Raw genomic sequence first — 12,561 nt, 5'->3', positions numbered from 1 at the left:
GCTGTGTGTGTGTGTGTGTGTGTGTGTGTGTGTGTGTGTGTGTGTGTGTGTGTGTGTGTGTGTGTGTGTGTGAGTGAGAACAGGAAAAGAATCAGAGAGTTGCAAACTCAAGTTTTTCCTCTGTTGTGTTTTTTTCTATATAAATGTAATGCACACCAGTAATGCCAGCCAGTCAATCCATAACAAGTTGCATCTCTTCAAAGCGATTCTTACCACGATTGTTGCAGTCTCTGTCCACTCATGTGTCACGGGTATTTTATAAAGCAATCCTATTGGCGGGAGGACCACGGACCACCCGAGGCATGATGCTTTTAACTGGCCATAAATAAGGCTTGTTTTGATTGGAATCCCAGATAAAAAGGTGTTAAAGATTTCGGCGATCGTTCCAAGTCATGTTTTTAACAGCGACCAGCGACCCGACCGTCATCGGCCATAAATGAAGGTTGTTTTGGTTAGAATCTGAGATAAAAAAAGGTGTTAAGATTTCGCCTCTCGTTCAACCTTTATACTGACGGACCATTGGGACCAACCACTTCCAGTTTAACCACCAGTTTATTAACCACTTCTGCTTTAAGTCGTAGACGCGGATAGACTGTGGTGTAGCGCAACCTCAAACTGAATCAATATAAAACATCAAAGGACGGACATCTCAGTCCACGGCAGTGAAGCGATGGATTTAAAAATGTAGCTTTGCTTTGTAAAGTGCTTTATTTATAAAGCACTTTACAAGGTTACAAAGTGCTGTCCAATAGCAGAATAGAATTCAGTGCAGCAATATGAAACAATTATTACAAATTTAAACGAAAAAGCAGAGATCTCCGTCCATGGCAGTCGGTGTGTTGTAAAGAACCAAACAAATGGCTTGTTAACTGTTAATTTCCCAATTATCCTCCACTAATAGGCAGTAAACTACTAATAACCCCTGATTGAGTAAAGCTGTCCTTTGGGAAGCCTTGTGTTCTCAGCAGCTCCTCTGGGCCAGGGCTGGTCGCAGTGTTTCATCGACATCATCCCATCCAGGACGGGAACACCTTTTTGGGGTTGCTATGTACAGTATATTGCAATTTAACATATTTGGAAAAAAATTTACAATAAATATTTGACATTTATCAGTATTTAGATTGCATTTTTAGAGTCCGCCGTAGTCCTAAATGGGTTACATGAGCCTGTGGGCTGCATTGCTAATTTAATAATCTATACAGTTGCCATAATCCATAGTCACTTTTGCTGCTTATCCATACCCATATTTTTGGAATTTAATTTCTAATTTATTTTATTTATTTATTTGACAGGGACAATAGCTCATTCATCAACATGTCAGTTTTCACCTCAATGTAAATGGGCCAGAGTTGGCCAAAGCTAAATTTCATCTGTAGTCCCTGAGCAGGCTCTTAACAAATGAATGATAAAAGAAAGACAGAGTGTATAGTGATTATAATTATAATTATTTCTAACCACTCCTCCACCTCCTGCTGTGAGGCGTGAGATGATCAATCATCAATGTGGAGATTGATATTTAAAAATAATCAGACCGAGGAGGAAAACGGTGGAATGACCTAAAGTTTTAGCCATTTTCCTTCTAGAACAGTGGTTCCTCAAAGTGGGGTCCGGGGACCCCCAGGGGGTCCTTGAGGGGAGTTCCAGGGGGTCCCCAGCTAAATGATAGTTTGGAACCAAATGGACCCTTATGGGTCTGTAACTCTGAGAGTGTACGAATGGAACCGTTGGGGTCCCTTTGGTTCCATTTGCACACTGTCAGAGTTAAATTAACATTGATTTTACAATATAAATTGGGGGTCTCAGAGATAGAAATGCCATTAAATGGGGGTCCGTAGACTCATGCATGTCAAACTGGGGGTCCTTGAAATACAACGGGTTGAGAATCACTAATAGAGCCATAAAACTCGTCTCTTGGGGGGGTTTAGTTTAGTTTTTTTTAGTTTTAGTTTAGTTTATTCGCACAATAAAAAAACAGTACAATAAAAGAGAAGTGTGTGCAGATGAGAAAAGAAACCCATGGAGGGCATGTGGTTCTCACCAAAAATAATACACAAATAGAAAGTAAAGTAATCAAACATAGTATGGAAAATAACAAAACAACAACAAATACATTATTTACACTATGATATCTTATGATATACATTATGATATCTCTTCAAATGGGGGGTCCGTGTGGTAAATAAAATGTCAATTAGGGGGTCCTTGACATGAAAGCGTTTGGGAACCAGTGTTCTAGAGCTGCAGTGCTGCTCTGGGCAGGCAGGAGTGCAGGTGTGTGTTTGGAAACAGCAGCAGGAAACAGATGTCCAGTGATAGTGGCTGGTTAAGCAGCAGCAGGTCTGTGGGGCGAGGGGGCTATCAGTAGAGACCAGCCTGAAGTCCTGCTTCCTGTTGGCCTAATGTATGCCGGCCCCTGATAAGGAGAACACAGGCCACAACGCAGGATTTAACATGGCTGTCTTAACCCTGTTTAGGCCCTGAGACCAGATTCTACATCCTGACACTTTTCTGAAATGTTTCTATATCAGTGCGTGATTCTCAAACTATTTCATGTCAAAAGTAGCCTTGGCGAGCCATGAGGCCTATAGGGGCCGGAGCCTATCTCCTGTTTCTGTAGCGTGAGGCAGCTTGATGTACAAGTACACCCCCTGGACATGACGCTAGTATGTCGCAATCCAACCCTTGATGCTGAGTGTCAAGCAGGGTCCCTTCTTCTTTTTTTTTTTTAGTATGGTATGTCCCGGCCGGGGATCGAACCACGACCTCCCAGTCTCAGGTCACTCTAACCACAAGGCCACTGAGCTGGTGATTTCATGTCAAGAACCCCAAAAATATTATGTAATTGGCCGCCGACCCCCCCCCCCCCCCCCCCCCCCCCCATCTGTAAATATGTTGTTCCAGCCAGGGACCCTCAGGAAGCAAAGATTTGAGTTTAAAACGTTCGCTGTGAAAGAATATATATTCAAAGATTTGCGGCACATTTTCACGATTTCTTCCCAAACATCACAGAGTGCCGCACTACGAGCTTGTAGATCTGCTATTTTTCAATAGCAGATCTAAAGTATAAAGTATAACATAATGCTTAAAACACCCAAAAGGGGTTCCCGTCCAGAATGGGTTAAGATGGGCACACTGGTTCCCAGTCTATGGACTTGGGTCTGGTGGTGATTCCTAGTTCTAGCGCCGCCTGGGTGTTGCTGGCCCACTCCGTCAATAGCATCATCATTATTATTATTATTATAGGAGTCGAGTGTCATCGCAAATCCGGCCACTTGATTTATCCTTCAGTGTCGTGCAACCTAAAAATAGCCCATCTAACTAGCCTGTGAGCTTGTAGATCGGGTTAATATTTTCCAGGCCACGACACACTGTCTCGGCAAACAGTATAAATCAAGCCTATAGCAAGGTATACCTCTCTCCTCCCCCGGTTTAAATTGCCTCATGATTCAGTCCTGGTTCATTTAACAGCGACTGAGAGGAGACCCTTTAGATAAACTTGTCGTACGAAGAAGAAAAGTTGGCTAATCACGGCAGTCTTGTCGTTGTTTGTCTCATGCCCAGGAAGAGAGACGGGAAGTAAAGGACAGGGGGTTAATGTTGCCTTCCTGGAGAGGTCTTCAAAGCCTTGACCACTCGCCATCTTTCAATTTCTTCTTGGTTTCTTCTTTTTTTTTTCTTCTTTCATTGTTGTTGACCTCCAGGGACTGACCCCCAGAACCCTGTGTGTCTTGTTCTCTTCACAGCCCCTGTCCAGAGCAGGGAATGGGTGATGAGTTTAACCTCATGGATCACTCGGACCTGTACATCCTAGACTTCAGTGAGTATTCCCTTTCCATTGTTCTTCTAGACTCCCTTTCCATTGTTGTCTCCCTGTGCGTTTTCAACTCTAGTTTATACTCCATCGTATGATGGTGATGGTGTGGCAAAGATAGCTGATCTACAAGCTCACACATTTGTGCCCTTTTTTATACTTCGTCGCATGACGATGTTTGTGCGACAAAAATAGGCGTTTGTGTGGTTTTTATGCTTCGTTGTACAATGGTGTCTGTCGTGCGGACATCTCAATTCAATCTGGGTGAGAATCCTACGCCCACTGCTTTGAAAACCAATCGTATCACAGTCATCATATGAAAGACCTCCCTAAAGTCGCTGCATTGCAAAGACAGCTGATCTACAAGCTCATACATTTGTGCCCTTTTTATACTTCGTCGTATGACGATGTTTGTGCGACAAAAATAGGCGTTTGTGTGTTTTTTATGCTTCGTTGTACAATGGTGTCTGTCGTGCGGACATCTCAATTCAATCTGGATAGAACTGCGGTGAGAATCCTACTCACGCCCACTGCTTTGAAAACCAATCGTATCACAGTCATCATAATATGAAAGACCTCCCTAACGTTGCTGCATTGCATCTGCAATGTTGTTATTTTTTCCACTTAGGCGGAGATCTCTTGAGATGCGTTGGGCGCGGTTAGATCTGCTATTAAAATAATAATAACACAATTAACAAAACATTTTCACCTGTAATTACGTGCCAAAAATAGGGACACCAGGTTAAAAACAAAAACAGGCATGCATTTATCGCCTCTGTTAATTTCATGGTAGAAAATGACCTATTTCTGCCCCCTATAATCCGTCTGCCTCCTTTCTCACCTGGTCTAGCAGTTAGCCAAGCTACCAGATATAGCACACATCCTGTTGGCAGAGGGTCAGTCTGTAAAACTAAAGGCTGGCGCCCGGGGTCACTCTGTGGATGTGTGTGTTTGGGGAGAGGGTTAGGGAACGTTGTGGGACTGGCTGTGCCTGTTCTTCTCCGCCCGACCCCCGGAGGGCAGACCTGGGGCGATTGATCTGTCAAGGCCTCTCGCGTGCCAACGTGTGCTTGGCACATGTCCTGCTCTCTCTGCTTCATCACCCTCCATATGGTGGCAGCGGGCGTGATGCAGGTAGTGGAACAGTCATAATGGTGACGTATTGTATTGCAGTTTTTAGCACTATCCAATTATCAGATCGCATCACTCGGGATGTGTGTCAACGCCAACGATAAACAAGGGCATGTATTTATAATTGTGTTGTTGTTTTGGGCCTACTCTAAATTCTGGGCTCACATTCTGATATTCTGAAAGCTCATTACTATGAGCCAATAGCCCCAAAACCAAATGATCACATTGCATGTACAGTAGGCTATAGTATGCTTATCACAGCTCTTTGTATATTTGCGTGTTCGAGCTATTCATAGTTTGTTGTACACATATAAAAACCCAGGAGGGGGAAAACATCATTCTTTTTTGCTCTGTTGGCTACTGTAATTTGGAAAACTCACCGTCTATAAACTTAAGGAAATTCTCCCGGGACCCAAAATGGTGAAAATAGCAGATCGACAAGCTCATAGCTCATTTCTTCATGAAGTTACTGAAAAGAATCTTTGAATTTTTGTTTAATTCATGAAAACACTCTTTTTTTTGAGCGGTGGCTCAGAGGTAGAGTGGCTGGATGGGAACCGCAAGGTTGCCAGTTTGAACCCTGTGGGCTCCCCCAGAGTTAGTGTCGAAGTGTCCTTGAGCAAGACTCTGAACCCCTAATTGCTCCTGATGTGCTGGTTGGTGCCTTGCATGGTTTCCTCCACCATCGGTGTATGAATGTGTGTGTGAATGGGTGAATGTAATGCACAATCTATGTAAAGCGCCTTAGATAAAGGAGCTAATATATAAATGCACCATTTAACAATTTCAAAACAAAATGTAGAACAAAACAAAAAAATAAAGGGCCCCATATACATGTGCTGAATTGGACCCCATCGGCCCGCATGTGATTGATTGGTGGTTCTGTTGCTCTTCCCCTCTGGTTTCCAGGTCCTAATCTGAAGACGTTATGCAAGATAGCAGTTCTTCAGTACAGTCTGGAGCAGTCGGGACTCCCACACGACATCAGGTTTGGATTGATTGGTTGGAATATTTAATAACAGTTTGCAAGAATTACAGTACATTTCAAGCACAAACTCAATACAAAAGACTGTTAACTGTGAGTGGAGGACGACCCCAATAAGGCATTACAGTTGTTTTCAAGAGGGGTCCACCTTGTTCAATTCATCAAAACATTTAGATGAACGTACAAATAGACACTTCTATATAGCCAAAGAACAGAACGGGAATTCATCATAAAGGAGGTAAAAAGGGAAAAGAAACATTATACAGTGAGGGGAAAAGGGTGGGGGGGAGGGGTGGGCGGGGGGCAGTTCACACATCAGCAGCATGCTTTTCTGGGGGGGGGGGGGGGGGGGGGGGCAGTTCACACATCAGCAGCATGCTTTTCTTGTTTCTCTCACACCAGTGTTGAATTCGTCGACTAAAACTAAGACGAATTTTTTTTTGACTACCGTAACATTTTAGTCTAGTTTTTATCTGTTGACAAAATTGTCAATACATTTAGTCCCAGTTTTAGTCATCATAGCTTAGTTTTCATTTAATAATAATAAAAAATATAATAATAAACTTTATTTATAAAGTACTTTTTAAAACAATGTTACAAAGTGCTTTCCAATACAGGATAAAATGCAGTGCAGTAGAATAAAACAACAACAATAAACACATTTTAACACAAATAAACAGGTGAACACAAAATAAAACGATCAATAATTCAAGTAAAAGCCATCGTGAACAAGTGGGTTTTTAGCTGTGATTTAAAAGAACTCAGTCGTTTCAGCCAGTGAAAAAAGGTAGTCGACGAAAAGAAATTTGTCTTCGTTTTAGTCGATGAAAACAACACTGTTTTGTTGAAACATTTATATGTGACAAGCTAAATGTGGACCAGAAGCAGAGGGGACGCGCAGGGTATTATCTAATTTGTGTAATAACTGTAAACGAATTGAATTCACAAATGACTAAGTAATTATTCATAAACAGCGTCTTTTAGATATAGCAGCGAAGCAGAAAATTGCACTCGTTGCCACTAATGACTTGTGTGTTTAGATGAAAAGGTTCCGTTGGGTATTTAAAGGAATAACATCAGGTGCATTTTAACCCATTTTGGGCGGGAACCCCCTTTTGGTGTTTTAAAGCATTATGTTACACTTTAGCTATTGAAAAATAGCAGATCTACAAGTTCATAGCGCGGCACGAACTTGTAGGTCTGCTTTATTTGAAAAATCGTCAAAATGTGCACATTTTTTAACATAGACTCTTTCACAGCGAACATTCTTAATTCAAATATTTCCTTCTGGGGCGTTCCTGGAACAACATATTTTCAGATATATTACATATAATTTTTGGGGTCCTTGACATTAAATATTGAGCACCACTCACCGACACAGAAACATAAGGTTTTTCAGAAAACTGTCATGATTTAGAAGACATTTTTTTAGAATCGTTCCCAGGCCTAAACGGGTTAAATTCATTCAAGGTCATTAAATATTTTCCTTCTGTAATAAGGACTTAGTGGAGGAAGTAACTCTGCACACAACCACAAGTAGGCCATTACAGTATTCCCAGTTCCATCACCAAGTTACTGTCAACTAATTACTATGTACAAAAGCACTTACAAAGTTAATAAAATAATAATAATTATATATATATATATATATATATATATATATATATATATATATATATATATATATGTGTATATGTGTGCGCAATGTGAAATAAAATTAAACGGTACAATTGAGTACGACAGACGAAAAACAGTAAGTCCAAATTTCATTCTGACCCCTCCACGAAAAGGCCTCGTTGTCCTGAACCCTTATTTATCATTTATACATTATGGATCAATAGTGTGGACTTAGACAGTTTTTTGTCTGTGGCATTTTGAAATAATGGAAAGGCTTTTTGACACAAGTGTGTCTTATATATACGACATGATTTAAAAGAAGACAGCTAGTGATTTATCAAGACCTGAGCAGCTCATCTGGCAGGGCGTTCCAGAGTGGAGGAACGCTCGCTCAACCCATTTGTCTTTCAGAAATTCACCCTCGACTCGGTCGGGGATGACCAGCAAGGTTTTGAAGTAATTAGTGTTAAAACGGTAGCGGGTTATATCAAAATAACTTTCTATATATACGTGCCGCCCACCCCCCTTTGGAACCTGATACTAATTGCCCTCGCACCATCACTGCCACCTTGCACACGCTCCAGGTTTGTGTTGGCAGTTGTGTTTGTAACCCTAAGAGGGGCTTTTAGGTGAGGTCAGAGGGCTCTCGTTGACTCCCATTGGTCCTTCACTGGGATCTGGAGTCTGCTGCTTTTATCCAAACACGCACAGGCACAGATGCACGCACACACACAGGCACAGATGCACACACACGTACACACACACAGGCACAGATGCACACACACAGGCACAGATGCACACACGCACGTGCACAGATGCACACACGCACAAGGCACACAGCGATTGAGGAGTGAGGCTGGTAACCAGAGCCAGTGATAACAATGTGGGGTTGGACCTCTGACCTGTTGGTCAGGTCAGCGCTAGTGTTGGTTGTCAGCCGCTGCTCCTGGTTCTCAGGTTACGGCAGGGCTATTGTCCCACAGAACGGCTCCATCAGGGCATCGTCCAGAAGGTCCACAGAGACAGCACCGCTCCATCACTGGAGGCATGGTGATCATCAAAAGTACTATATCGCGATGCATATTTTCGCTAGTTCCGTCATTTCTAAATGAGAAATTCAAAGATTTCTGCCTATAAGTATAAAGTATATGCCCAAACTAGGAATGCCAGGTTTGAACCCATTTAGACCTGAGGACGATTCTACAAATCCTTCTAAATCCTGAATTCTCAAAACATTTTCATGTCAAGGACCCCCAAGATTATATGTAATTGGCCGCCGACCCCCATCTGAAAATGTGTAGTTCCAGGAACCCCCCCCCCCCCCCCAGAAGCAAAGATTTGAGCTAAAAACGTTGACTTATATATATTCAAAGATTTGCGCCACATTTTCTGAAATAGCAGACCTACATGCTCGTAGATCTGCTATTTCTCAATAGCTAAAGTATAACATGCTTAAAACACCAAAAGGGGTTCCCGCCCAGAATGGTTTTAATGCAGTTTAAACCTCCATAAAAGAAAACACAAGATTGAAACATTGTGTTGACGAATAAGATGACATGCCTTGAATCCTAAACTTGTGTTTCCTTCTGCTCTGTCTGTGTGTCTCTCTAGGTGGGAACTATCAGCCATGACCACCAACAGCAACATCAGCAGGCCCATTTTCTCTTCCCACGGCTGACACAGAACCAGAACCCCACCAGAACTCTGTGTCAGGATCAAGGGGGGAGGGAGAGAGGGGGGGGCTTTGTGGCCCCTCCTCCGATGGACTTTGAAGAACTTCTTTCTTGTACAGTTTGGTTCTGGTTCTGGTTTCATGGACTATAGTTGTGTTGGTTGGGTTTCGTTCTCCCTGGGTGTGAAACAGTCACTCCTCCTGCATTATTCCAGTGGAGTCCATGGAACGCGTTGCGTCTGTGGAAAAGCTGCTCATCTGGTTTTCTCCCCTCTTAATCTCTACAGAATTAAGTGAAAAAATAAAAGTCGGTTATTTTAACAGTGTTATAAAGGAGATGTTACGTTTTTTCTTTTTTGGTTTTCTTTTTTAAAAAGAGCGGGTAAATGTTTCCCTCCTTTTTGAGACACTGTTTCTTGTGAGAAATGTGAGACTATCGATATGTTGAATAATAAGAAGCCTCGGCATCTTCTTCTTTGTAGCCTACCCTAGTAAAGTCAATCAGCCTATGATAATCATGGACTTTATTCAAAATCTAAGCACAGGAAAAACGGAAGAATGTCAGCCAAAGGTCCTGATGTAACAGCCTCTCTGCTCCCTGGAGACCGGGGGACGACCATCCCGACGCCTCGTAGAGACAAGTAGGAAATCCTCTGCTAACGTAGAAGATCTCAAGAGCGTGAAGTTGTGAGTTGTATATCTTGTTTTATTCTGTGTCGTTCAGCTCTACCACCAACGGTACAGTATACTATTTCCAAGATCTCCACCCTTTTCTATCGGGACACCAAAGCCATCTTCTGCCAATGCCAGATATTATTGGGACACGGTACAGTATATACGCAAAATTGCCAGGCAGACATTTTATTAGATTATGATACAACACGCGATGATGTGTCTACCGTCTTCACACTAAGTGTTAGACTGACTGACTGCACTAGCTTTGTTCTCTCCCACATCCTGTCACAGGTTAGACTATCACCTTGCTGCTCTTAAACCTCCCAGAGGTGACGCGTAACGTAAGTACTGTTTGATGCAAAGCTATCGATCGGCCTTGTTAAGGTATAACCAAGTCCCCATCATCAGATCTACCTCCCCTCTCCAGCACGGATGAGAAGGAAGGGTGACACACGTTTGTCATTCGGCAACTCATCCCATTACTATAGACTAAAATTTAATTTATTTTAATGTAAAGTAATTTCCCCCCTGCCAAAAAGAGTGGCGGTGGTGTGGCCCACTGGCTATTGTAATCACCTTTTTACCGACTAATCGCGGAAATCACCGATCTGCAAACACGCAATGCGTTGTATGCGTGCAGATTGCTATCGTCCCTATTTTTTGAAAATGTTGCAATGTTTAGTTTTTTTTTTTTAGTTTTTCTTTCTGCCTACCATAATGAATATAGGATGGCAGGTTTAATTAACCCATTCTGACCTGAGATCAGATTCTAAAAATTTCTTCTACATGCTGACAGTTTTCTGAAAAAGCTATGTTTCTATGTCAGTCCACTCAGTGGCGCGCTATGAGCTTGTAGATCTGAGCTTGTAGATCTGCTAGTTTAAAGATGGGAACACAAGGCCTGCTTGGCGCCATTGGATGAGCATTGTACTATCTCCCCCCCCACCCCCACCCCCTCCCCTCCCCCCCCAGTATCAGGATGCAACTACTGTGTATGTGTGCAAGCACGGCGATCCTATTTAATACATGCTGATTCCAAGTAAACCAGAGTTCACTGATATCAGCTTCGTACCCTTGGGTGCAGTACTTAGTTTAGACAGTCTTTGGTTTAGACTAGTCATTGGTTAGACCAGTCATTAGTCCTACAACTACAACCTATATCTCAAACCCTCACCCTAAACCTAACCTCCCACGGGGCAGCACACCTAAACCTAACCTTAACCCATGTCTAACCAATGACTAGTCTGAACTAAGTATGCACCCCGATGATAGCAGGAAATGGTGCACGTGTGTTTGTGGCTTTAAGCCTGGCCACGGGTTCCAGATGCATACAGATGCATAAAGGGCTGTTATGGTTCATACCACTATTTGCTCACCATTTATCTCGAAACTGATTTGGAGACACTACAATTTGCGGAGATTTCTTCAGGTGATGTCTTTATAAAAAAAAAGAAAATGTATTCAGTATTAGTTATAACTAATTTTGAAACTAAATTTATTTCGGATCTCACCTCCAGGTTGTTTCGTATTTTCCTATATAGTCAATATTTTTGCTTTAGTTACAACGAGGGGCAGTGAATGAAGTGATTGCTGTCTTTTTATTTTATCACTAATTTGAAATGGGTTTCCTTTTTTTTTCCTCATTTAGGATTCATTGAACAAGCCATTACTGTATGTACTGTATGTATGTATGTATGAAGCCCAAAGGTTTGCAGAAGTTAAATGTGAATCGATGCTGTGTTGCCTGATCGATTGTGTCCACAAAAATTGTGATTTTACATCTGAAGTGTTTACAAAATCCTTCGGGTGGTTCAACCCTATGTGTACGCCGAGTTGCTTAAATAGTCGATCTACAAGATCATGACGCGTCACATCACGATGCGTTTTGAGCTTATAGATCGGCTATTTTTGAAAGAGAAAAAAAAACAATTAACGTAAACAACGTGGAAGAAGTCATCAGAGTAAAACCACACTATAGAGAGCCACTCTTGGCTGGTCAGAAAGAGAGACATTTTTAATGATGCGTTTTGCCTAATTGTAGTTTGAAAATGGAGATTTTATTATTTGCAGACCAGCAGTGCCAATATGACTCAGTGAGTCTGATGTGGTCTGGAGTACTACACAGACATGGATGTATACCACACACTATATGCCTCAACACTGCAGTGAAATACCAGGGAAGTATATCACGTGACTTCTGTTTTAAAATACATGTGATACAAATTGTAACATACTTGTTCAGTTTTTTTTTTTTTTTTGAGACAACAAATGACCAGTTGTAAAATGGCATTTTTTTAATTTCAGAAAACAGAGTCAGTTTCTTGATGCAAAGATAAGGAATTAAAGATATCGAGTGATTTTTGAGTGAAGAACTCGTTAGGAAGTTGAAATGATGATGTAAACAATGTAGAGGATTATTGGTGAAAATAAAGAAATCGCCTACATAAAAACTTAATCTGTGCTTACTGGCCTAGAACGGGTTCTCAACCCGTGGGTCGCAGCAACCCCTCGGGGGGTCGTCAGATTATTTCGGGGGTTCCCCCCAAAAAAAGAAAAAAGAATGTCTGGAAATGGAAATGAAGAGTTTACACAGTACTGTACGTGGTGCATGCACAAACTTTCCTTAATGATTATATCTGGTTTCAGTATTCATTTATGATATATTTTCTC

The 12,561-nt window shown here is 41.9% G+C and overlaps 1 protein-coding gene across 2 annotated transcripts in view; it reads left to right on the top strand.

The window, feature by feature from the left end:
• klhdc3 (kelch domain containing 3) overlaps window positions 1-12,249 on the top strand; it is a 68,004-nt gene extending 55,755 nt beyond the window's left edge. For both annotated transcript variants that reach the window (XM_080782467.1, XM_080782466.1), the window contains exons 9-11: window positions 3,744-3,817; window positions 5,852-5,930; window positions 9,156-12,249. In XM_080782467.1, coding sequence (XP_080638593.1) covers window positions 3,744-3,817; window positions 5,852-5,930; window positions 9,156-9,222 — 220 coding nt within the window. In that variant the 3' untranslated portion in view covers window positions 9,223-12,249. The remainder of the gene's footprint in view (window positions 1-3,743; window positions 3,818-5,851; window positions 5,931-9,155) is intronic.
• Window positions 12,250-12,561: the final 312 nt, after the last annotated feature.

The sequence above is a fragment of the Protomyctophum bolini genome (genome assembly GCF_963924005.1).
Source record: "Protomyctophum bolini genome assembly, chromosome: 14".
Classification (NCBI taxonomy): Eukaryota; Metazoa; Chordata; class Actinopteri; order Myctophiformes; family Myctophidae; genus Protomyctophum; species Protomyctophum bolini.
This window is presented reverse-complemented; position numbering and strand designations above follow the sequence as displayed.